The sequence below is a fragment of the Chamaea fasciata genome, unplaced genomic scaffold (genome assembly GCF_029207755.1).
Source record: "Chamaea fasciata isolate MVZ Bird 193981 ecotype frontalis unplaced genomic scaffold, bChaFas1.0.hap1 SCAF_18, whole genome shotgun sequence".
NCBI classification, from domain to species: Eukaryota; Metazoa; Chordata; class Aves; order Passeriformes; family Sylviidae; genus Chamaea; species Chamaea fasciata.
In genome coordinates this window covers 9,944,225-9,970,120 of record NW_027094103.1, presented here as the reverse complement: position 1 = coordinate 9,970,120, position 25,896 = coordinate 9,944,225, and the positions used below count along the sequence as shown (strand labels likewise).

Sequence of the window (25,896 nt, the reverse complement as noted above, 5' to 3'; positions counted from 1 at the left end):
GGAAAATTCCACCATGAAGGATTTAAACGAGTCATTTATCAATTAAATGTGCGCTCTGGCAAATTAAAATCTGTCCTCTTGTTTAATTAATAGGGCAGCTTTATATTCGACAAATTAGCGAGCCTCTTGATGAGCTAATTTGTTAATTAATGGAAGCCTGGAGGCTCTTCCTTCATTAGATGTTGGCACATCCTTGAATCCAAAGTGCAGCTCCTCCTTCAGGACCCCTGGGCTCAGACTGGGAACAGCCCTGGCAGTGGATTTGCCATGGGAATGCTCTTGGCATGGCTCCTGGTGTTCCTGGGATTTACAACAGCAGCGCATTCCCCTTCCCCTTCCCTTCCCTTTGGGAGAATTTACATCCCCAGCCAAGGAAAAGCACCAAATCCTGCAGCCAAGGTGCTGCTGAGTGGAGCCCAGAGCTGCTCCAGGATGAAAAGAGGGAAAGAAATTGATAAAAAATTGGAAGAAAGCTTCTGGCCCTGTCCAGGGATCTGTGTTGGGTGGGAATCAGCGCTGTGGGTGGAGGATCCAGAGCTCATCCTGGCGGATCCAAGGATTCCTGGGTGTCTCCAACACCCGGATCACTCCCACAGGGAAAATGGATCCCCCAGGTATATCCAGGCTCATGGATCAGCCCTTTCCCCCATCCCAGATGGCCGCAGCCACCCCCAGCAGCCCCCTCCCAGTGCTTCCAGTACAAACTAGTGCCAGGATGGTGCTGAGGCTGGGTGGGCTCCATGGGCTGTTCCAAACGATGCCACGGAAAGAGGGATCGCAGCAATCCCAGGACAGGGATCCCAAAAGGAGTGTTGGAGCCATCCCCAGCAAGGGCAGCACCAGTAACACCAGTAAGAGCAGCGTGGTGAGGCACACCCACACTGACCTGGGATAAGATCCTGCTGCAAATCCCGCTCCACGTCAACAACCAGGAATGTGGATTCCCGAGCTTGCACTAAGGACCATTCCCCTCCAAACCACACTATCCCAGATCCCATAGAGCAGCTCCCTCGTTTATTTTTAGCCAGCAGTGCCTGCTGCACTCACCAGTTATCAAATAAATATGGGAAACCAGGAGAGGCACCCAGAGACTCCCTTATCTCTGTTTTCCATGGACTGGCAGTTCCTGGGATGTGTTTACCCGCGGGCTTTAAAAAGCAACCCCAGGTTCACTTTCTGCCACAGGAGTTTGCCAAGTTTCCAGCTTTCCCTGGATCCTCTCCCACCCAGGCAGGTCCAGGAGAGAGGGCACAGCTCGCTCAGCTCGCTCAGACCCCAAAGCTGCAATAAAAAAATCACAGTGAAAGGCAAATTCCCGACGGATTTTCCACAAACACTGGGCCAAAAAAACCAAGTTGCCGTCAGAGCTGACCTTATTTGGGTGCCTTTTCCAGGAGGACACCGATGGTTGGTGCTCTGGCTCTGGATCCTGATCCATTCTCCAGGAATGCCAGGCACAGGGAACTCAGCTGATGCTGGGACACCTCCCTAATTCCTGCTGGAATATGACCCTCAAACACTTTTCCCAAGGCTGCTGCATCTCCTGCTCCTGCCCTGTGCATCCACGGCCTCCCTGCTGACACAAGGGATGCATTCCCACCCTCTGCCATGATTCCCAACACATTCGGTGCCCCGATCCTCCAGAGAAATCTCAGCTTCAACACCTCCAAGAGTCTCTCTCCCCTCCCCAAAAGAAAAAGGCAATTTCAGAGCTGTGTCCTCATCCCATTCCAGCAGCAGGTTGTGCTGGAAGTGGAAGAGAGAGAAGCAGATGCTTTTCCCTCGTGGTTTGCCTGATTCGTTTCTCCTTCCGCACCCTAACACACCTAAAAACAGGAGGAAAAACATAACCCTTGGAATAACATCTACAAGCTAATTAGGCAGAGAATTGATTTCAACATCAGTGGGATACCAGAGAAATGCCAGCTGAGCCGGGAAGGCTTGGGCTGGTTTTCCATGGAAATTAAAATTGCCACAGGCTGCTGGAGGCAGGAGCTGGAGCCATTCCCTGGGAGGTCTGAGGCCCTTCCCACCCCCAGCAGCCTCCTGGAATCACTGGGTTTATCTCCAATCTGTAAAATGACTGTGAGAGGTGAAGGGAAGGCAATCTTCCTCCCCAACAGGAGAACAGGATTTGAACTCCTCTGCCACGGGATTAGGGAGAGATCCGAGATATGCTGGGGAAACCCACAAATTCCTTTTAATTCCTCTTTAGCAGCACTGCCTTGCCCAAAACCCAGCCGAAATTCCAGTTCCTACATCCCAACAGACTTCACACCAAGGAAGGACAACATGGAATGGCTTCTCCTTCCATTCCTCACTTCCCTTCCCAGCTGTGCTCCTTCCTGCCTTGCCAGACCTCAGCCCTGCACTCCCAAGGCTCCCAGGAGCAGGGATGGAGGCACCTCTGGAGGCCCTGCAGCTCTCTCCTGATTTATCCCTGCCATTATCCCAGTCATCCATCAGCCAGCAGCTCGTGCTTGGAGCACTGCTCCCCTGTCTCTCAGGAATTATGGATCTACCCAGCAAAGGCACAGGGAAATAATTGTTTGTTTGCTGCTCAGGCCTCTGAAATTCCAGGAGAAAATGAGATTTCTCCAGCTTGCTTTAGATCCTGGTGTTCCCCCCCCTGCCTCTGCTGGGTTTATTTCCAAAATCCCACTGCTCCTGTTCAGCAGCCAAACACAAGCAGGGAGCTGCCAGTGGCATTCCTTTTGGGAAGGGACAGAGAGCCTGGCACTGCCCCCTCCCAGTGCTCAGGGAGGTTCACACCCAGCTCCCGTTCCAGCTCAGCCTCTTCCTGTTGAAAGCAAAGCCGAGCTGGGGGAATTTGACATTCCAGCTCCAAAGGCATTAAATCCGGCCTTAAAAAGGGAAATATTTCCCAACTCCGAGATTTTGCAGAGTGCTGGAGGCACCTGCTAACCACGGAGCTCCACAAACAGGGGCTGCTCCCTGCTGGCAGCGGGAGAGGGGAGATTTTAATTTGGAGGAATTTCAGAGGATCCGTTTTATCCAGCAGCATGCAGGAAAATGAGCAGAGCACCCTGGAAAGCTGGGAATGACACAGGCTCTGTCTCCATACTTCCAACGGGGCTCCCTGAGCTCTGCTGAACAGCACAGGTTTGCAAATCCATTTCTTCCATTTGCAAATCTGTTTTTTTTTTTTTTTCCCAACTCCTGCCCTGTTCCTGAGCGTAGGTGCTGAGGAAAGAGTGGTGAAGAATTCCAAGGGCTGATATCCTCAATGTCACCAACCACAGAGGGGCTTTATGATTCCTAAAGGATCATCCATTTGCTTTGGTTCCCATTTATCCCAACCAGCAAATGTCAGGAGCCATTTGCATATCCCAGGCTCTGGGAGCCTTTGGAAACTTAGATCCATGGAGAAGCAAAATGGGAGTGGCAGGTGGTTTCTGAGGCCTCTGCTCCAGAGCTCCTGTTTCTCTCCCTGGGATTTAGGAACTTCAATGACTCTTAAATTTCAGGAATATTCCTGTTTTCAAATCCTGCTTGGGGCATCCTGGTTGAGCAGAGCCCCTCCCAGGTAGCCCACGCTGCCTGAAACGTTTGGAATTCAGCCCAGGATGAGGACAGGGGATGTCCAGCAGCTCCCCAGCACCTCTGCCAGGACACAGCTGTGTCCCCAGCATCCCTGCACTGCCGTTGCCACGGTGACCGAGCATCGTCCCCTCTCCTGCCACCTTGAAGGAAAAATGTCCCTGCAGGGCACAGGGCTGTCCCCGGAGCACTCCCACACGGCCTCTCCTCAGCCTCACCCTGCACCCAGCACATCCCACAGGACATCCTGCTGCCCAGGAGGAATTTCCTGCTGGCTCCAGCCTGGAGCTGACCATCACCAGGTTTAAAAAAAAAAAAAAAAATAATCCAGGAGGATCCAGTCATTCCCACACCTAAACAGGTGGGGTTTGAAGTGAAATCCACGCAGGGAGGAGCATGAGCCATCCGAGGCCGGCAGAGGATCTTACAGCATAGAAAAGCTTGGGGCCAGCACTGTCCCCACGGCTGGTGGCACTGGCAGCGCCAGGGAATCCACACACAAGCAGTGCCACCCCTGAGCGTGCCAAGCTGCTTCCGTGCCCTCCCAAATCTCCCCGGGACACCTGCTGAGCTCTGACAGCTGTCAGGACCTAAGCAGGGGGCGAGCTGAGAAGCTTAAAGGAAAAATAGCTCCTTTTGTAATCTGCTCCCACAGCACTCCCACCCTCCTGCCCGTTTTAGCCCTCCCTGTCCTACATTGGAGCCCTGGGGATATGGGAAATGGGTGGAACTGTGGCTGTTCAGGGATGCATCACACGGGGTGATGTTCCCTCTGCGTGTGGCTGTGGCAGGAGAGGTTTCCACCCTGATCCCACTGCTCCTCTGGCGCCTGGGAAACACCATGGAATCACGGAATGGTTTTGGGTGGGAAGGGACCTTCCAGATCACCTCACTCCCTGCCACGGGCAGGACACCTTCCCCATCCCAGCTCGCTCCAACCCGGCCTGAAAGAAACAACACTGAGGTATCTGCCTGATCACACCTTCCAAATTTATGCCAGGGAAGATGATCCCGAGGATCAGCCTCCCAGTCAGAGCACTCTGCAAGCTTTGGGAAGCACAAGCTCCGTGCCTCAGCTGCTGTTACACCCCGGATCCCAGGAACCTCCAAGCGCGCAGACAAGGGAATTTCATCCCAGCACAAACAGTTCCAGAAGGAAGCCAGGGCCTTACTCAGCCTCCAAATATCTTTTCCAGGAGTGCCTCCAAAGGCAGAAGGTGGGAAGGTCCTGGAGAGGGAACGCAGCAGGCTGGGATGTTTCCATGGAGCAGCGAGATGAGTCAGTGCCATCTGCCGGCCGCGGTGACCCGGCCGCTCCCAAATCCATCGCATTCGGCCTCGGATGGAGAGGAACAAACCCCAGCCTCACGCTAAAGCTTCCAGCATCCCTCTGGAACGCTGCTCCAAATGCAAATTCCCCTAAGGCTCCAGATGGGATGGATCCCTTTGGCACAGCCGTGTCCAGCTATGTCGAGAACTGTCAGGATGACCCAGGAGCTCTTCTCTTCCACAGCCCTTCTGCTTCCCAACTTTGGGACCTCCCTTTGCTATTCCTGACCCAGTCATACACGGAAATCCTTGAGCTGGCCCAGATCTATGCTGAGGAAGAGCTGTGGGAATGCCAGGGATCCGCAGTGTCCCAAGGGATGATGTGGCATCATCAGCTTCTGCCTCAGCTTGGACCATTCCAAGGGTCCATCCTTATCAAAGCTGGGATGAGACACCAGGCATTCCTGCCTGTCCCTGTTGGCCCACTCTGCTGGAGTGGATTTAATTAGGGAATAGATTCTAAGTGTGTTTCTCCCCATTTTTAAAAGGGAAACTCATCCCTGCTCTGTAATTATCCCAGAATTAGCTGTAGGTGCCAGATCCCTGGCACAGGGGAGAACACACGTTTGTGTCGAAGCTTCCTCTTGGAGAGAAGAGGAATTTGCTCGTCCTTCTGGTGCTGATTATCCCCCAAAGTTCTCCGTAGGCATTACCAGGCTCTGGCAGCTCCTGCTGGGCTGGAGGACAGTTTGGAGCTGCAGGGATGGCCTGGGGCTCCGTGTGCTGGAGAGGTCCCAGAGCTGATCCCATCAGGCTGATCCGAGCTCATCCAGCTGCTTTTGTCAACCGCAGTAAAATCAATTAACATCTGAGGGAACAGCAGCTCCGAGAGAGCAGATCCTGCTTTTCCTGCTGAAAACAAGCCCGAAAAGGGGCATTGTGGCTGGAAAAGTCCATTTGCAGAGGAAGCAGGATGGAGTGGGGCAGCACAAAGCTCATGTGGATTGGGATGCTGGGCAGGGGCACATCTGTGGAGGTCTCCCCTCAGCTTCCTCTGAAGTTTAAATATCCTGAATTCATTTCTGACAAACCAGGTTATTTTCCCCTCCTGGTGACAATCTGCATCTGGTACAAAACCACCTTATCACCTTGCTAGATACTGATTCTGAGGGCATGACCTGCAATTCCTTAACACATTATCTTTTTCCCTCAACTTTTTTCCAAACTCTCCCTATTCCTGACCTCCAGCGGAGGGAGAGGCACAGGTGTGGAACACCGAGGTACGCAGCTACTTAAGGCCGAAAATAAAGAGCGTTTTTCCAGAAGGCCATGGATAGGCGACGGGAACTCTGTGCGAAGAGAAAGAGGTGATTTTCCATGGAAATGGCCATAAATTAAACGGAATTAAACCCTGCGGGCGGGCCGAGCGGGGCCTGCCGCCCTCCCGTCGCCCAGCAACAGCACGCCATGCCCTTATATGGCAACGGCGCACGCCCACTCCCCGTCCTGCTTTCTCATTGGCTGCGCTTCGCATGATTGACGTGCACGCTCGCCGGTGCTTACACTCCACGAGCCTCTCCCGCGCCCGGGGCGCGGCGCTTCCCGGAAGCCGGTGTAGGAAGCGGAGGGGAGGAGCGCGAGGCAGGTGTCCGCTGCGGCAGCCAATGGGAGGGGAGCCGGGTAGAGACTCAGCCAATGGCATCGCGCGGAGGCGGGGCGCGGGGGCGGAGCTGCGGGAGGCGACAGCGGGCGGCTGCGGGAGGCGGCAAAGGTGAGGGGGGACCCGGGGGGACATGGGGGGGACCCCGGGGTGGCACCGGGGAAACAGGGCAGGGGGGACGCGGGGAACCCCGGCTGGGGGTCAGGACAGAACCAAAGGTCTTGGGCAGAGGGGATCTGGGGGAAGGCCCGGGGTGCACCGGGCAGAGCGGAGCCGGGGGGACCCGGGGAGCTGCAGGGGATGCCGGTCCGGGTTCAGGCTCGAGGAGGGAGCCCTGGGGAGGGATTACAGAGTGGTGCAGGAGCTCCTGGCTTGGGGGGGCCTCACAAGCCTGGAGGAGGGTGGGGAGGAAGCTCCGTGATCCCCGCGGAACCGGCTGGCTGAGGCTGGTGCCCACGCTGCTCCTGGGCTGCATCCATGGCTCCTCCTGCCGCTGCTGTCACAGTAATGCGCAGCACATCCCACACGGCGCTTGGGGGTGGCAGGGAAGGGGATGGCCGGGACAGCCCCCAGTAGATGTGACAAACCCCGAGCACGTGCACTCAAACCCACTCTCACCCCAGGACACTGTGGGTAAAGCTGTGTGTGTCCCCAGGTGGGAGCAGTGGCAAAGGAGATGCTCCAGGTGTCCGTGCTGGAAGCAGGATGAATCTCGTGGCGATGGCGACCGATCCCGAGCTCCAATGGGTGTCCCTGTGGCTCCGTGTCCGGTGGGCGGCCGTGCTCGTGCTGCTCCTGAGCTCCCTGGTGATGCTGCTGCTGCCCCTGGCTGCCGTGGACAACCAGTGCCACGCCGTGCTCAAGGGCCTGTCCTTCCTGAAGAGTAAGCTGGGCTCCTCGGGAATCACCAGGTTCACGGGACAGAGCACGGAGCTGAGCGTGACCTCCAAAGGGCTGGAGCTGCTGGTGCTGAAGGGAAAAGTCTCCCCAGGTGAGAGGGTCCTGGGTGGGCACAGCCGAGTTCCTCACGTCAAGGAGATGCTGGAGAGGGTCCAGCAGAGGCCACAGAGATCATCTGGGGTCTCTCCTCATCTCTGTGATGAGGAGAGACTGCGGGAGCTGGGCCTGGGCAGTCTGGAGAAGGGAAGGCTGGAGGGAATCTCGTCAATCCGTACAAACATCTCCAAGGGGTGTCAGAGGATGGTGCCAGGCTCTGTTCAGTGGTAGCCTGTGACAAGGAGCAATAAAGTAAAACACAAGTTCCACCTCAGCATGGGGAGGAACCTCTTTCCATGAGGGTGGCAGAGCACTGGGACAGCTGCCCAGGGAGTGGTGGAATCTCCCTGCATGGAGACATTCCAAACCCACCTGGTCACCTTCCTGCTCCAGGTGACCCTAATATGGCAGGGGCTTGGAGTTTATGATTTCCAGAGATCCCTGACACCAACCCAGAGGTCATCACCCCCTTCCTGACCATGTCCTGTGCCCCTGATGGGAGTGACACTGTACCCTGATGGTAATGAACTGCAATTAGCTGCAATTAACACTGGCTGTAAATGACCCCGAGGTCAGGCAGGCCCTCACCAGCTCCTTGACTGCATTCCAGGGCCCTGTGCTGGCATTGCTCTGTCTCTCCAAAGTTTTTCCTTGTGTTTTCGGTACTAGTAACTTCTGTGGAGGCAACTGGAACGCAGAGAGGTGGTTAAATGCACAGCAATCTGAGCTACACAGCGTTAATCCCAAAATCCTGGCTGGCACAGAAGAGCCTTTCAGGTGATATCAGGCTGTGGCCGTGGCCTGTATCAGTCAGGACGTTAATTTGGAAAACACGTAAAGGAATTATTATGATTCCAGCGCTGTATCTTTGTTTGCATTAAAGCTCTTACTGCTGGGAAAACGTTGGATAGTTCAGTGGAAAAACAGAAGTGCTGTTGGCAGCCAACATAATAATGTTAACATTATAATTTCACCTAAAAGAACGCCGAGAGAACGTGTTTAAAACCCTGTTTCCTCCCACGTGAAGCAGTTTGGTGGCCACCTTGAGCCTGCTGCCCACAGGTCCTGCCTCCCCACACTTCCTGCCAGGAATGGCTCTGCTTCCTCATACTCGGCCTGGAAACGTGGCATAAAACTCTGGGATTGTAACCTGGAAAAAGGCTGGAATGCAAATTCTGTTCCAGTTCTTCGAGACTGGTTTTGTTCAATTTCTGTATCAGTGAACAGTGACAGTCATAGAATATCCCGAGTTGGAAGGGAGGCACGAGGATCATGGGATTCCAGAGGTTTCCGGTAGAACTCACCGCCCTTTATCTGTTACCATTTCATTGCAGAGGTGAAGCTGGAAGCCAGAGCAGCTCTGAACCAAGCCCTGGAGATGAAGCGCCAAGGGAAGCGGGAGAAGGCCCACAAACTCTTCCTGTACGCCCTCAAAATGGACCCGGATTACGTGGACGCCCTGAACGAGTTCGGGATCTTTTCCGAGGAAGAAAAAGACATCCTGCAGGCCGACTACCTGTACTCCAAAGCTCTGACCATCTCCCCCCACAACGAGAAGGCTCTGAGCAACCGGGGCCGGACCCTGCCCCTGGTGGAGGAGATCGACCAGAGGTATTTCAGCATCATCGACAGCAAGGTCAAGAAGGTGATGGCCATTCCCAAAGGGAATTCCGCCCTGCGCCGGGTGATGGAGGAATCCTACTACCACCACATCTACCACACGGTGGCCATCGAGGGGAACACGCTGACGCTGTCGGAGATCCGGCACATCATCGAGACCAGGTATGCCGTTCCCGGGAAGAGCCTGGCGGAGCAGAACGAGGTGATCGGGATGCACGCCGCCCTCAAGTTCGTCAACACCACGCTGGTGTCGCGCATCGGCTCCGTCACCAGCAGGGACATCTTGGACATCCACCGGCGCGTGCTGGGCTACGCCGACCCCGTGGAGGCCGGGCGGTTCCGCGCCACGCAGGTCTTCGTGGGCCACCACATCCCGCCGCACCCGCAGGACGTGGAGAAGCAGATGGAGGAGTTCGTGCAGTGGATGAACTCGGAGGACGCCATGAGCCTGCACCCCGTGGAGTTCGCGGCGCTGGCGCACTACAAGCTGGTGTACATCCACCCCTTCGTGGACGGCAACGGCCGCACCTCGCGGCTGCTGATGAACCTGATCCTGATGCAGGCGGGCTACCCGCCCATCACCATCCGCAAGGAGCAGCGGGCGGAGTATTACCACGTGCTGGAGGTGGCCAACGAGGGCGACGTGCGGCCCTTCATCCGCTTCATCGCCAAGTGCACCGAGACCACGCTGGACATGCTGCTCATCGCCACCACCGAGTACTCCGTGGGCCTGCCCGAGGCGGGCGGCACCGCTGGCTGCAAACAAACCATCCCCGTCAAGACTTGAGGGTGTTTTTGGGCAACTCAGGAGCTGGTGAAGAGCAGAATTCCAAGCCACTCAGCTGTTCCTGCTGGGAAATGACTGGACGGGAGGTGTCACTTGAGCGTTTCGTTTATTTAAAGTGTCTTACGTTTGATTAAATTAATGTATTTATAGACGTGATGCCAAAAGGAACTGGGGATGGTGGCTGTGCACTGGAAGGAGGTGGGGAGAGATGTCAGAGGGCTCAGAAAGATGAACTAAAATTGAATTTCTCCTTGAAATTAAGCTTTGAGGAGCTGCATCAATCACAGCCCTTCGCCCAGGCAGTCAGCTCTACTGTCTGACCTCAGCAAAGTCTAAAGTGAGTTGGTTTTGTGTTGCCTCTTCCCTGTAGCTCCAAAACACATCCCTGAAGGAACAGCACTCTCCCAGCCGTGTCCATCAGACACGCTGGTGTCTGTCACGCAGGTACGGAGCAGGAAGGAGGCTGAACTCCAGCCCTAAGGCATCTCTCCCCTCCTGTTTCTGTGGCACTTTGCATGTTGACTTTCAGCTGCCATTCCTGGGGTGAGTTTTGTAGAAGGGTGAAGTGTTTGGTTTGGGATTACAGGTCATAGGAGTGGAACAAGAGGAGAAAAGCTCTGACTTACTTGAGGGAGAAAGACTCAGACAACGCCTCAGCCAACAGGAGCCCTGGGAAAGCACAACTGTCCTTAGACATTTCAGTGGAGGGGTTGGAAGGAGCTTGTCTGCCAACTGTGGGCAGAAAAGGTCATCAGGCAGAGGCAGGAGACACCAGTTGTGCCCATTTAAGAAGAATGTGTACAGGAAGTTTGCCAAAAACTTCCGTTTCTTTAGTCTAGGTAAGGGAACTTTCACAATTAATCACTGGTCATGTCATTACTCTGATAAATGTGTCAAGAATCACTGAATGCCTCTGTGTGCTGCAGGAGCAGTGCAGTGCCTGGAGCTGCTGAGCAGTTCAAAAAATCACTTTATTCCTTGGTTTTTAAGGTACAAGTACCCACTGATCTCCCTTCCCCAAACCTGCCAGGTGTGTAACAGCATCAATTGGTCCCACCACCTCCAAGCTAACAAAACTTCCATTTAAAATCCCAGCTTAGAGCATTTAACCCCCTTGACAAAAGCTGCCAGGCTGTCCCAAGCTTCGTTTTCTTCCCTTTTAACTCTCTCTTACCTGACAGGGAGTTTAGGACATGTTTTAGAGAAGCAGAAACCAGGATGAGACTGGGAGTTCTCTGAGCACTGCTGCCAGGGAAAGCAGACAATACAGGAGGAAAGGTGTCCTGTCCTGACAAAGCATGTTATTTTTGTAGTGCAACATGAGTATAAATAATGCACTTTAGAGCTCTGTGGGGGGGGGGGGGGGGAAATGTTATTTTAGTAACAGATTAATAAACTATTTTAATATTAAAGTCTTGGTTTGGAAGAGGCTGTTCTCAGAGCACACTTGGCTGCAGTGAACTAAGTGGTTGTGCAGGAGGAAAGGCCACGGGAGAGATCCTGGTTCCCTCAGCCGTGTGACAACATGAGCAGAGTCATCATTTCCAAAGTAAAGCCAAGTGAAATCAGCACAGAAAATAGTGTTTATTTGCAGCAGTGTTCCTGTGGTCCAAGTGAACTCGGCACTGGGGTCTCCCCTCACATCCACCCCTCTGGCTGGTGACTTCCCAGAGTAGTTGACAAGCAGGAATGTTTCTATCCAGGATCACACCACTGTTGGAAAGTCTGAGATGATAAACTGAAGGGATTTCAGGAAATTCAGAGCAGATGGAATGAGCTGCTTCAAGGCCTGAGGGACACTGAGCACACCTGAGAGGTGAGGTACATCACTAACACCCAGCTGCCAGAGAAGTGCAGTTCCAACACCCACATTTAAACAAAAGCAACAGTATTTATAGAAAACCTTTGAGAACTCGAGTTTAATAAACCAAGAAAACGTCAGCTTGCACTTCACAGTTGTACAAAACCATACAGAAACCACCTGCAAAAAGACATGAGCTAGCTAGGAAAAATAACCAAAAAAACAACCAAAAACCTGGTCCTCAGCAACAGCACGTCCAGCTTCATGGGAAACAAAAATTACCACCTAAGGATCAGCTCCTGACACTTGAAAAGAATCATCTCAATGTCCTTTACAAATACACCATATAAAAAACAGGTCAACTGGAACAGAACAGGAACTGGATACATATCTATGTATATCTGTGTATCTACATATACACACATATGTATAGAAACTCTCCCAGTACTAAAAGAGGCCATTGTGGTGAAGTTGGAGCATCTGCTGTTGGATTCTGCATGGAAGGAGATGACGGTCCCTGCGTGCGTGGGTTTGGGTGGAGAATGGGGCTGTTGGCAGAGAGAATGTCTGCAATCCCAATCTGAGCTGACCAGTGGAGCTTGCTGAGGTCCTCCCATGGCATCTCATTCGTTAATGAAAGAGAAAATCGTTGGAAAGTACTCCAAAAACTCCATGTGGCATCCGAGCAGTGCAGGAAAGGTTTCCCCCCCCTCATTACCCTCAATATGAGGGATCGCATTAACGCCGTTTCACCAGAACAAAAGTGTAACTCTTTGCTCTTAGAGGAAAAAAAAACCAAAAAAAAACCAAAACCAAAATCACCACCTGGATTTGTGCCATCCTCCACTGATCCCAAGGAATGCAGCAGTCCAGTATTTACACGGGATTGGGACGGGCATTCTCTCCTGGCAAAGCTTAAGGACACAACATGGCTTCCAGAAAGGCATTTCACATTGGACCAGACCTGCTGAGTGCACGCTCCCTGCTCACTTTTTCAGGAGCATCTTGGCAAAATCAGCATTGGACATCTTTTTAGGCTCTGCAGGGGGGTCAGAGGACGCTGCTGGTGAGTTCTGGACCATGCCATTCTCAGCCTTGGCCACGGGGTTGCTCTGACGCTGCAGCGCCCGGGGCATCATGGAGAGCTGAGTCCTTCCCTTCCCTCGCCTGGAAGGGAAAAATTCCCATTAAAACACACTCTTTCAACTTGGGGGGAACAACAAGGACTTGTTTGCTGTGAGGAATGCACATTTCAGTATTATTCCTGTCATTTGTTTCAGGGATAAAGCTTTCCATGGGTGTCTTTGAAGCACCCCTGAGGTGTGGCAGACAACAACTGCCCCACAGACCCCAGGACTGAAGCTCTGTTTATCCACAGGGATAAACATCCAATACAGGAACACTAAAAGACGAAGGAGCAGCCTTAATGCTCACTAGGAACAATGGCTGAGGACGTGGAGGTTATTAGGGATCAGTGCCAACATCAGATCCAAAGGGATGGCCAATGCCTGATCCCCTCATCACTACAGAGCTGTTCCCATTGATAAAGAGGAAGAATCTCCTTTTCCTCATCAATCCAACAGCCCATTTTTTTATGGTTCAGCACCTTTTAAATGTTCTCTCAGATTCACACAGTCCTACACTGATTTGGGTTGGAAGAGGCCTTTGAAGATCACCCAGTTCCACCCCTTGGCATGGGCAGGCACACCTTCCACTAGCCCAGGTTGCTCCAAGCCCCATCCAACCCAGCCTTGGACACTCCCAGGGATCCAGGGGGCAGCCACAGCTGTGCCAGGGCCTCCTCACCATCACAAGGAAGGATTCCTTCTCAGCATCCCATCTAACCCTACCCTCTGTCAGTGGGAAGCCATCAGCCTCACCCATAAAAAAAACAACAAACCTCTCCCTCCTTTTTCTAAGCCCCCCTATTCCAGCTAAGATTCCTACACTTTAGCACGTAAAGAAAGGCAGCATTTCCTCTCCAGGCAGCCCTCCCTGAGCCCCTCCCTGACTCACGCTCCATAAATCTGCCGTGGTGCCAGGGCCAGGGCAGCCCTGCCGGGCTCGGGCCGGTCCGGAAGCTTCCGGAGCGGGGGGTTGCTGATCATCACCTTGATGACGTGGTCCTTCACTGTCAGCCCGTCCATCTTCAGCACGGCCTGTGAGGCCTGGGCTTCATTCTCATACTCCACATAGGCCAGGCCCTAAATGAAGGAAAGAAAGCAAGCTACATTAGGTTTTAGTGGTCCTGTAACAGCTGGTAAGGAATTTATAGATGAAGGAAGCTCAAGTCCCGATGTTCATCACTCCCAATCATCGTTCTCCTTCCGACCTGTATTTCTTGTCTCTCACTCCTGATGACCTCAATGTGTGAAAAAAAGTATTAAAAAAGGAAAAGAACCACGCCAAAAATGCTATTAAAGTAAATATAATGAAGTGCCACAGCAGGCTCGCACAGAGAAGGGCACCACCTCTCCCTGCTGTTACTCTTTTAAATGACATTCAAAGCCTTAAGCTGCATTTTTTGGATTATCCAGTTTCACAGGAGAGGCATCAGGTTTTACATAATTTTCCCAAAATACATTTATTTGTGGTTTAAACATAATCCCAGCTCAAACTAAGCCCAGAACAAGACCTGGGGTTCCCAAGAGCACTCATTACAAGGTGTGCACACAACAGGAACTGCACCTGAGGTGGTGCAAAGGGCAAGAAAATTCAGTTTAAACCCATGTCCATCATTCCAAGGATGTCCCTGTGGACAGGACCCACCACACAGACACAGCCCAGGTGTCACACACAGTTTTGGCAGAGCAGCAACTGGTTCAGAATCCCTTATTTAACAAGGAGTCATTTATTCAGGGATGGAAATAATGAGCCCTGTCAGAGAGGGAGCTCATTTCTCACTGGCAAATCCCTCCTGCAGCAGATGGTAGGAACAAAAGCCTCAGGAAACTGAGGAAAGGAGGATGGGAATTGGTTGCGCCAGGTAAACCCTATCTAGCCAGTTATTTAAAAACCAATCCTTTACAGACTTGCCTGTTTTTACTATACTGGAAGTGCTGTCAACATTTTCCCCTCCATCCCATTTTTCTTGTGCAATTTAGGAAGTATTTTGGAAAAATTCCTTCTGGTTTTCTGCACAAAGGCACATTGGGCTGTATAAATCCAAGCTCTTCCACAAGTATTAACACAAAACCACACAGGTAACTTAAAGGACCCTGCTTTTTTCTCTTCAGACTCTACGACAAGCTTCTTTTTGAAGGATTCCTTAAAACCAGGAGGTGTTAAGGATGCCTACCTTAGGTTTTCCAGCTCTGTTGGTGACCAGTCGAATGTCCTTCACATTCCCATGGGCTTTACACACCTCCTCCAGCTCTTCCTTAGTGCAGGAAAATGGCAAACCAGATATAAAGAGTTTATGTTTCTCCAGGGTAGTGCTGTACCTGAACACCTGGAGGAACAAAACGTATGTTGGTTCACAAATCGGTCAGAAATTCCAAGGATTTCAATCCCACACCCCAAAAGCAGCTCCTGTTTGTGGGATCTAAAACTGCCTCAAAGCCATGAGTAGTGTTTTGGAAGGTATTTGCATATAAACACCAAGGACTTGTAACTAAATGCTACTAAGCCCCTTCCCAGTGAGGACAGACACTGAGAGTCACAGAATATCCTGAGCTGGAAGAGATCCAGAAGGATTAGAGCCCAATTCCTATAATAATATATTTATAATACTGTCTCCTTGCTCAGCTGTCACTACAGGAACATTGAATTTTTCAGTGCAGGAACTCCGGAATGCAGAAATCCCCTGATTACAAAACTGAGCTCTGGTACAGAACATCCCCAGCTAGGGGATTGGGTAACAAATGCTGACCAAGAAAGCTCTTCAGAGGTTGAACCTGGGGAGGTCCCACCATTAAACTGCTCAGATCAGAAGATTTCTACAAATCTTGAGTAAATTATGCCAATCCTGGTGTCTGGCAAAGTAACAGATGATGCAAAAAAAGAGTTTAAAGAAGCACAACACGAACTGATTGGATTTGAGCACCCTGGATTCCACCAACTCCCTTCCCCAGGTCCACTGTCCAAGAGGAACCAACAAAACTTCACCTTAAAGTCAGGATTCTTGTTCTTGTCCACACAGGGAGACACAAACATGGGCCTGCCCTCCACAGCAGTGCGATCCAAGGCCAGCGCCTGCCGAGCAGCCTCCTCCTCCTTGAACTGCACGTAGCAGTAACCCCGGAAGGTGCCCTTGTTGTTGAACACTGCTCGGATCTCCACGACCTCCCCGCAGCTCCCAAAGAGCTCCCTCAGCTTGGCCTCGGGCTCTGCCATGGTGTAGGAGAGGTTGCTGACAAACACGGTGACTTTATCCTTGCTGCTGTCGTGGAGAACTTTGGGGATGTCCTTGCGGCTGGTGGACGCCTTTTCCTTTGGGATTGCTGGGCCATCGGGCTTTTCACTCCTCCCAAAGAGCCCAGTCTCCACTTCCATGTCCTCTTCAGGGAGCACTCCATCACCCTCTCCCCTGTGCCTCTTGCTGGGCAGCTCTGATTGATGAAATTGAAAGAAAAAAAAAATTACCCCATTTCCTTCCCCACTGGAACTCCTCTGCCCTCCATTCCCACTGTGGAGCTTGGAAACGGCACAGATACAATGACAGGTCTTAACGACACCAAATAAAAACCTCCCTCAGGTTTTAAAGAACAAATACCAACAGATTATTCCACCAAGACAGCTTTAGATGAAAGCAACTGGAATATTTGTTCCTTTTTTTTCAGCCAGTCATAACTGACAGTTGCTGATTCATGTTCTTTTTCTTTGTCTAATGACTCTTTAAAAAAAAAATAAAATCTAAAAGCTCACAAAACTCCCAGGGGTAACAACCTATTGAAGTCTTCTGTTCCCACCTTCCTAGAGGCTGCTACAATCCTGAATAACCCAATTTAGACACATGGCTCAGTATCACAGGATGAGTCAGAAAAATCACTTTAAAGGAAAATTAAGGAAGAAAAAACACAATATCCAAAATAAGAAACCCCAAGGAAACTCTGAAAGTTCTTATAAACCTGTTTTTCTCTTGGTATAAAACCATTTAGCCTTGTTTGCATTTCACTCCCACACTGAAGACTTCCCAGGAGAAAGGAGCTCTGGAAAGACACCAGTGCTGGCAGTTCCTCAGCTCCTACCACAAGACAAGCAATAACTGTTGCCAGAGCCCTGCAGTTTTGATTTATTTTTACCTTCTTCTTGTCCCCATTCACCCTCGTCATCCTCATCCGCTTTGCGCTTGTCTCCAATCCTGGTTTTTTTCGCTTTTTTGGAAGCTTTCTTCTCTGCCCTCGCCTGCTTTCTCTGCTCAGCTCTCTCCTCCTCCTGCTTTGCCAGAGCAGCTTCCTTCTCAGCAGCCTAAAACACAGAAGATTCCTTTTTTTTCCCCCCACTGGCTGCAGATTGCAGAGCACTTTCCAGAGCACTGAAGCCCAGAGGGTTTTCTCTTAACCCCAACACTAAAGGGGACATCATTTAAAGCACATCCCAATTCTTTGCTCTCACAGCTTTCCCGGAGGGCACATCACTCTTGTGACCATCCAAGGGGCAAAAAGAGAAAGATAAAAAGCAGCAAGAGGTTGTTAATCATAGTTTTAAAGTAAAAATCAATAGTTCTAGGGCTTGAAGGCATTTCGGGCTTATCTGGGGGGAAGCCACATTAAAAACGTGACGTTCAGAGAAGCATGGACTTAGTTCAGGTGTATTAAAATGCTTTGGCAGCTCACAGAAAGTTCTGACCTTTGCTCTTTGTTCATTCACTCGAGCCAATCTGTTCTCAGTTTTCTGAACAGCTGCATCCCAGTCTTCCAGTGTTCCTAAGGGATAAAATTAAAACAATTTTTACAAGCCTTTTATTTAGCTTTCTCATTATTCAAAGATACAATTCTGGAAGAGTCGCTGAGTTCATGGCACTTGCTGTTCATATTAAACATTACACATGAAAATTCTAATTTTAACAACTGGCCTGCAAGGTAAAAAAACCCAAGAGCCAAGCAGAGCAGGAACCCCTCATTAATAATGCAAACCTCCAAAAAGGCATGGAAAAATCCGGTGATTTCAGAAAAGCAAGGAAGAAAAGAGCTGTCTGTGGATTTGACAGCAGTGAAAAGGAAGTGAGATTTCAGTGGAGCACAAACACAGGATCAAAGGCCTGCATGTCACCCCCACCTAACCAGGCTAAGAGGTGCAGTAATTAATTACCTTCTGCCAGTCATTTAGTTACTTTCTCCTAATTAATCACCTCCTGGCTGTCACTCAGTGACCTTTTGTCACTTATTCACCCCCTGGCAGTGCCCAGGTACCTTCTATCCTCTCGAGGGTGAGCAGCACCTCGCAGACGTGCTCGGGGTAGTCGCTGGTGCACTGCACTGCTCGGTGCAGGGCCTTCCTGCAGTGCTGGGTGTCCCCGTGGGCCCTGCAGGAGGGGACAGGACACTGAGGGCACAAACCACACAGAATTCCAGCCATGCAAACATTCCCCCTCCTCCCCCAGCTGCCGCAGCACTTCTGGAAGCCACAGCAGAGCTGCCGCAAGAACCACCAAAGTGTTTTGTAAACCCAAATGAAACACACTCGTTCTAAACTCTTTTCTCCCACAGATGAGGAAACTAAAAATTGAATTAAGCAAGCTCCTACCTTTCCAGGTTGTAGTATTCCAGCCACATGTTGGCATATTTGGCATTTCCTTTAGTCATGATGTTGTCCCAGAGTTCCCTGGCTTTCTGCATGTTGTTACACAAGCGGGCCTGCAACAGAGGATCCAGAATATCCTTCAGGATTATTTGTTCAACATCATTAACCCCAAACCAAAAAAAACCCCACAGATGCTGCAGACAGACTCAGGAAGATACAGCTGAGCCTTACAGTGATCAAAATAAACACCTGACACAATCCTACTACTGAATAATCCTTCCCTGCCCATCTCTCCCGTTAGTCTTGATTCTGGCTCCCACATCCATTTGATTTTGACCATTATCCAAACTAGAGAGATGTTTCTGAATTTTTCCTTTTGTTGTTGATGAACGTACCTAATAACTACTCAGACTGAGAACTTGGTTTGTGTTTAGGAAGAGGAGCAGGAGAAGAGGGAAATGGATTAGGGAAGGACTGCATTCCATGGCAGAAATGTTAATAAAACACTCCATTTAAAATCCATTTTATCAGGTTCAGCAATTTAAATACAGCAAAGAGAAACTTCACCTCAACTCTTGCCCAGTTCTGCATGATGGTGCAGGATGGATCTCCACTTTCACTGAACCCTAGGAGGAAAAACAAAGACTGTTTGTCGCACTTGGCTCTTGGAAATAAAGTGTTTAATAAACAAGTCCCACATGGAAATTAAATCTTTATCTGCAGCCTTCTGAAACATTCAAGATTCTTCAAGACAAACATTGTGTGGAGACCTGGTCTTATAAAAATGATTCTGAAAAGGAGAAAATAACACTTGGGATGATTTCACTTACTTTCTTCTACTTCCTGTTTCAAGTACTCCACAGCTCGTGCAAATGCAGAGCGCAGCTCCTCCAGCTCCTTACTGGAGTCTGCAGGAAAAAAAATGAAACAACAGCCTTAAAATAAAAATTTAGTTTCCATTTCCCACCCAATAAAACTTTCTCCTTAACACCCACAATGAGTTTATTGGGTAGCAGGGGGAAATTTAATTTATTACTTCTTGTTGATGTTATTATTGCTTAAATTTCTGATTTTATTATTAGTAAAACTTACTACATGAATCATAAAAAAAAATCAAGTATCAAAAATATAAGGCAGAGAATTTTTGCAATAGCAAACCAACCAAATTCCTATTTTTCATATACATTAGCCAGCCAAAAAATATTTTTTGTGAAAGATAAAAATGCTGTTAATTTTCTTAAAAAAAGTAATATAAAAGAAGTACAAAGAAAACAGTTTAGATATTTATTCTGTATTTATCATACAGACCTTGTGTAAAATCCACCCTTCTCCTAAGGTAATCCAGGTAGGCCTGCCAGATCTCTACATAGTCTGTTGCTTGAATAAAACCTGCATTCAGAGCTTTTTCAAACATTTCTGAAAGAAAAATGGGAAAAAAAAAAAAGTTACTTTCCGTATACTGTCAAAATTAGCAAGCTGCAGTGATAGCACAAAGAAACATCTACAAAAGCACCACTGGTTTCTAGGAAGACAGGACAAGAAATGCTACACAATAAATTGGTTTAGAAAGTGAATTGAAAAGCAGCTGAATTCAGGAATGTTCATTCCAAGCTGTTCACTGCTTGCAGCTCAGGGTGAAGCTGCTCAACCAAAGCAGCTTTGCCCTTGCAGCATCACCTGCTGCCCGTGACAGCAGCAGGATGAGAACAGATCCTGCAGGTCCCATTTGTCCCAGGCTGTTTGGAGTGCAGAGAGCAGCTCTGAACTGCATTTGCTGGTTCTCTCCTCACCAGAGATGATGCTGTGCTCAACCCTGTGCCTCTCCATGGCCAGCAGGTACCTAATCCACAGCCCAACAGTCCAGGGGCAGTTCCTGACAGCGCGGTCGTGAGCGGATAAAACCAACTCCTTCACCTTCAGCTGCCTGTCCTGGAAGAATCACACAAAGAAAAGTGAAGTTCCTCTAAGTCAGAAAGACCACCTGAGCCAAACCCCAGCTTATAAAGAGCCAACACCTAAACCCCAGTACTTCCATTTTATATGTAAAAAGCTCAGATGGGTATTTTAAATTCTGTATTCCTAAAAAACCAGTGAACACCTTCCAGTGAGGAAAACATGCTCAGGAGAGAACTACCAGGCCAGTGAAGTGTTTTCTGCCAAAGAAATAAATATTATAAAGGTACTGAGTGAACTCCCAACTGTTCCTAGAATGTCAAGGATACAAAGGGGGAGCACGCCCAGCCTATTTGTGGAGGTGATGTTCCACCTGCAACCTGCTGTGTCCAGCTGGGAAGAGATGATGGAAAAACTGAGCCTGGATAAGCTCCTGCAGGGAGGCACCCTGATCCCTTAATCCAGCCACCTTCTGTCCTGCCTCTGGAGCTCAGCATCAGCTTCAAACTGCACTAACAAACCTCCCTGGAAACAGAGACTGAACATCTGGGTTTGCTTCAGTGCCCACACCCTGTAATTCTGCAGAGAGAACACAGCTAGAGCAGAGCAAAGTGAGAAATGCTCACAAGAGCAATAAACACATCCCTGAAAACAAGAGGAAACCAAAGGTGAGGTGAAAATCAGTCTCTGGAAGATTTACAGACTAAAGGCCAGGACTGAGGTAGAATTTACTGGCTGCTTATCAGCAATTGAGGTTAAAAACAAACAAACAGAAGTCAAGGCAGGAAAACAAATCTGCAAACATTCACGGATTCGTTTCCTTACCAAATACTGGTTGTAGCGTGCCCAGAGGTCTGGGACAAGGCAGTTCTCAGCCAAAGCTCTCTCATAGATCAACTGAATCCGAGCTGGGTCACCTGCTTTCATTTCAAAATCAATGTAAGCTTGGTATTCTGCCAGCTTTGGGGTTTCAGCACCCAGCTGGAAAACAGGGAGACACAACATCAAACTCTTCAACAAAGCAAGCCTCCAACAGTTTAGCTATTCCTCAGAGAGCAGCACTTGTGCGACGTTTCACACAAGAAATCTGTCTTCATAGCAGAAGCTGTTGATTTTCATACCCTTCTGAATGAGCCTGAAATCAGCCAGATCCTGGGTTTATTCCCCTTAGCCCAATGCTAGAAAACACACCCAGAGCCCTCGTGTGCACCTCAGGGTGGCCTGGCACACTCAATGTACTCCCACAATTTCCAGTATTCCCAGTATATAATTGTCAGTATTCCCACTGTTGACAAAGTCCCCCAGGTGGGGACTAGAAAAATAATAAATTTGGAAAAAAATAAATAAATCACCCCAAAGCAATTCTCTCTTAGTTTTAAAGGAAGGTGTAAGTGCCAGCATTACCAGTGCCTCCTCATAGGGTTTACACTTCTCCAGCTGCTGCAGAGCTTTTTTGTAGTTCTTTATTGTTGTTTCTGGAATGGGCTCTTCTGACCACTCCTCATATTCAGCATATGAAGCCTCCATGTCTATTAAAACATGAAATCACATCAATAATGCACTCATGAAACTAAAAATTCAGGTTTCAACCTATGTTTGGTTCTAAGACAAATTTCTATTTTTATTTATATAATATCTATAATTTAATTATAATAAATATTCAAATTGTTATCCTGTTTCGGTCCTTACTGTCACACTGCTGCATTCTTAAAGGATTCAGATAGTTCACTTCACACTATGTCCTACAACAAACTCAGGGCAAGTTGTATTAAAGCTGCTCATTTGGAATTAAAAAACCAAAGTGGCAAAATTTTCCCCGAGGCTTTAGAGAAAAGAGGACCCAAGTTCTTTCCAGATGGAAATGAAAACAAAAGAACTGTGCTGAACTTTCTCCCACTAGCAAGAAAAGGGACTCAAGGCGCTAGAGAAGGCAGAATTCCAACAATCTAGCTGCCAGATACTCCCTACAAGGGTTTTATGGAGCAATCACAGCTGAAGTCCTCATTCCTAAGTCACATTTTGTGCTCCTCACTTGCACTTTGAGCATCCTCAAATTCTCAACTGGGTGACCCAAGTTCCAACAACCCAGAACATCCCTGATCCAGAGGGATCTGTGCTTCGTCCAAGAGGGCACAAGACCTCCAGCTGCACTTGGTGTGGCTGTGCCAGGAGAATCCTGATGCCTGGGGCATCACCCAGCTGCTCCAGGCCCTGTGTCCCAGCATTCCAGCCCTTACCCAGCAGTGGGATCCCCAGCTGGCGCCGGAAGAGCGTGTGGATCTTCTCGAGCTGGCTGCACAGCACCTGCTGCTGCTCCGGGGATGGAATGCTGCCAGGGGCTGGCTGCAAGGAAAAAAAAAAAACAGGGAAATTCAATCCATCCCCTCCAGCCCCAGCTGATGGACATGAGAGGGAATTGTTTATGAGCTGAGATCCAAGTGAATACATGATCCTTGAAGGGCACACAGGGCCAACCTGCATTTCAGTCGCCACCGGGAAAGATAAAACTTGGGAAATGTTCCCCTTGGAAGGTGGATGAATGGGAAGAGCATTGCTGACTGAAAGCTGACACAAGCACAGGGAAATGATCACCTGAGAACAAGGATGTAGCAGGTGGCTGTGCCATTTCACAACTCCACCACGCTGCCAAAAAGGGTTTCAGTAAATCCCTGGGGTGGGGGGAAAGGATCTAAAACTTCCAGCCTTAATTGTGTTTGGGAATGAAAGAACATCCTCCTGTTACTCCTTTGTAAGGGGTTGAAAAGGACCTCCAAAGATCAAATAATTCCCACTGCCACCATGAGCAGGGACATCTTTTAACTTCCATCTCTTACGTAGCAAATTATCAAAAAAAAGGAAATATTCCCATTCTGGCCATCATGGAAAGGTCACTCCTGCAGATATCAAACTGTACATTCCAGGAATAAAGCACCCTCATCAAAAAGTCTGTGGATAAAATACCCACCCTCATCCACAGATTGTGGAATAATGAATAAGTTAAAAGGTGAAAAGTCTAGAAATTTAAACTTGATTGACTCGGTGCAGAAACATCCACAGAACATTGTTTAATAATGGAACATTTCAACTTAAAGCTGTTCTTGGCACCTCAGTCAACAGCAGAGCCAAACTTTGCTCCTGGATTTGAGATGATTTTAAGATTTTACTGAAACACAAATCCATTACTTTATCAGCCAAATCCACAGAATGGTTTTCCTGGAGCACAGGCTTGGCTTCTACAGCTGGGAAGAAACAACTAAGACACGACAGGGACGAGACAGTTCCAGGTGACTCCAGGAGCTGCACCACAGCTTTTTTGGGGATGGGAGTCCAGGGGAACAGGCTCACCTGTGCTGTTTCCAGGATGGCATTCTCAAATTCCCTGTAGGCCTCCCACAGGGCCGTGCCCTTGGTCACATGCAGCCCCACGGCCGTCAGAGCCCGCTCGAAGATGGACCGGACCTTCTCAATGCCTCCTTCCTGACCAATGCCTCCAATGGAATACTGGGCGTATTCCAGCCAAATTTCAGGACCTAAACAAGGTGAGGAGAAACAGGTGATTTGATCTTTTCAAGGACAGTAACAAAGAAATGCAGCCCTGCTTCCCCAAACGCCTTACGTGCTGCACATGAAAACACGTTGCAACGTTCTTTTTTTATCCAGAGAAGTTAAAATATTTGGGAATTGTATTTATGCTGTTGGCTCAGCAGCAGCAGCAGGCAGAGTTTCCTCCTGAATGGTGTCACTCCTGTGGTTTTGCTGACAGGGACTGGCCCTGCCTGTCACCTCTGCCACAGAAACCACAGCAGGGATACACCAAGACGCCTGAACAGCAAATTCCCATTTCCTGAGCTGGGACCACAGAGCTGTCACACTCTGCATGATAACCAAAAGAAGAGACTTTCCCATTAAAAAAAAAAAAAAAAAAAAAAAAGCCAAATCTGGATGCAACAAAACCCATTTTAGGGCATTTTTGAATGACTTACAGATGTAATCTTTGACAGCCCTTTCGAAGAGCTCGTAAACCTTCTCTCTCTCTGAGATCTCTGAAGCCATTTTTATCTCATCCTTCAGCCAGTCCAGCCAAATTTCTGAAAAAAAAAAAAAAAAAATTAGAACACGTCATTAATATTCAGAAATAATAAATTATGCCCACTTGGTGAGTTTTTGGCAACAGACTTACACCAAGGAGAGGGAGCAAGGCAAAGAGAGGAATTTTATCCTCCACAATTCCTAATAAATGTCAAATAAATTGGGCAGAGACCTTTTAAATTGGTGCTAAACAAGCACCTTTTTACTAAAGGGAGAAGCTGGAATTTCTTAGCACTTTGAAAATCATCCTATTTCACTTCCTGCCATGGGCAGGGACACCTTCCACTAGCCCAGGTTGCTCCAAGCCCCATCCAACCTGCCCTTGGACATTCCAGGGATCCAGGGGCAGCCACAGCTTTTCTAGGAAACCTCTGCCAGGGCCTCCCCATCCCTTTCCAAGAATAAAATCCCACCCTGAGCAGCCTCTGCAATACTTCCATCGCCTCTGAGCTATGGGTAAAAAGAGGAATCCCCACTTCAAGCACCCACAATTTCCACCAACAGGGAACTTTCTTTGCTGCCCGTCTGTGAAATGACATTTTTAGCAGGAGTTTGCCAAGCTCTAAATCACATTCCCTGACTGAGGGGGATGAAAACTGCCCCAAATGTGTTATTTCCCACTGAAGCATCTTGCACAGGTGGAAGAGCAGAGGATGCTCCGTACCTTCGGTGAGGGGGAAGAGCTCGCTCATCTTCTGCCGAGCTCTGCGGAGCTTCACCAGCTCTCCCTCCTGCCGGAGCAGCTTGATCAGATCCAAGTGACAGTTGTAGTCAAAAGCATTGATGGAAAGCTTTAAAAAAAATTTAAAAATCAATTTTAAAACCCGTGTTGAGCGGCGGACGCGAAGAAGCCACAAAACAAATGGCACAATTCTCATCGTGTGATCACAGAGTTTCCTCAGATTTAACCTAACCCCTTGACACAGCTCCGGCAGTTCCTCGGGTCCCGCCACTGGTCACAGAGAGAACTGGGATTTTCTTTCTTTAAAGGCAATAAAAAAACCGCGGGCAGCCGGCTCAGATTTCTCAATGAACACAAACTGCCTACTAGGACTTCCCTCCTATTTCCCTCTCAAACCCCCCCCCCCAAGCCAGTCAATTTCCATCTCAGACTCCAAACATTCACGGCGTAAAAAATCACGTAAACTCCCGAGTGGGAAGAAACTCACAAGGACCATAGAAATTCACACCGTGACAGTTGTGACACCAAATGCCGGGGCACACACGGATTCTCCTCCGTTCCCGCCACACCCGCCGCTCCGCCGGGCCCACCTGCTCCTCCAGCCGCTGGATCTCGGCCTCGTTCTCCTTCTCCTCATCCTCGCCGTCCCCAGACGAATCCGAGTCGCCTTCATCGTCCGAATCCCCGCCCGACTCCGGGTCGCCCTCCGGCAGCCGCTTCTCCTCCTCGGCCGCCGCCTCAGCTCCCGCCGCCGCCATCTTATGCAGCTCCGCTCGCCGGCCGCCGCGCTACCCCGGCCACCGTGGCTGCCCCCGCGCCGCCCGTCCCGCTGCCCCGCCCCACCGCCGGCCGAA

General features: G+C 49.6%; 2 protein-coding genes across 3 annotated transcripts; one reads left to right on the top strand and one right to left on the bottom strand.

Annotated features, from left to right (window-relative positions):
- Window positions 1-6,739: 6,739 nt before the first annotated feature.
- Window positions 6,740-11,251, top strand: FICD (FIC domain protein adenylyltransferase). The gene is made up of 2 exons (XM_066199450.1): window positions 6,740-7,481; window positions 8,821-11,251. Exons 1-2 carry the CDS (start codon window positions 7,196-7,198, stop codon window positions 9,891-9,893), a joined length of 1,359 nt encoding a protein of 452 aa, XP_066055547.1. The 5' UTR covers window positions 6,740-7,195; the 3' UTR covers window positions 9,894-11,251.
- A 533-nt stretch (window positions 11,252-11,784) lies between these two features.
- SART3 (spliceosome associated factor 3, U4/U6 recycling protein) lies at window positions 11,785-25,824 on the bottom strand. Of its 2 annotated transcripts, none has more exons than XM_066199448.1 (19): window positions 25,633-25,824; window positions 25,025-25,151; window positions 24,255-24,359; window positions 23,617-23,801; window positions 22,509-22,614; window positions 21,676-21,800; window positions 21,097-21,252; window positions 20,169-20,307; window positions 19,687-19,794; window positions 19,209-19,286; window positions 18,946-19,004; window positions 18,382-18,491; window positions 18,048-18,160; window positions 17,485-17,561; window positions 16,938-17,103; window positions 15,802-16,244; window positions 14,993-15,145; window positions 13,711-13,898; window positions 11,785-12,861 (listed from the first exon to the last, which is right to left on the bottom strand). In XM_066199448.1, exons 1-19 carry the CDS (start codon window positions 25,798-25,800, stop codon window positions 12,681-12,683), a joined length of 2,787 nt encoding a protein of 928 aa, XP_066055545.1. In that variant the 5' UTR covers window positions 25,801-25,824; the 3' UTR covers window positions 11,785-12,680. The 2 variants fall into 2 exon arrangements, with proteins under 2 accessions (XP_066055545.1, XP_066055546.1); XM_066199449.1 differs by lacking the exon at window positions 25,633-25,824 and adding an exon at window positions 25,530-25,614.
- Between the last annotated feature and the right edge of the window lie 72 nt (window positions 25,825-25,896).

Coding starts and splice junctions, on each gene's coding strand:
- FICD (XM_066199450.1), top strand. CDS start 7,196: ATGAATCTCGTGGCGATGGCGACCGATCCCGAGCTCCAATGGGTGTCC. Junction 7,482..8,820: donor GAAGGGAAAAGTCTCCCCAG/GTGAGAGGGTCC, acceptor ATTTCATTGCAG/AGGTGAAGCTGGAAGCCAGA.
- SART3 (XM_066199448.1), bottom strand. CDS start 25,800: ATGGCGGCGGCGGGAGCTGAGGCGGCGGCCGAGGAGGAGAAGCGGCTG. Junction 18,492..18,945: donor AGAACTGGGCAAGAGTTGAG/GTGAAGTTTCTC, acceptor CCTCTGTTGCAG/GCCCGCTTGTGTAACAACAT. Junction 18,161..18,381: donor GAATACTACAACCTGGAAAG/GTAGGAGCTTGC, acceptor CCCCTCCTGCAG/GGCCCACGGGGACACCCAGC.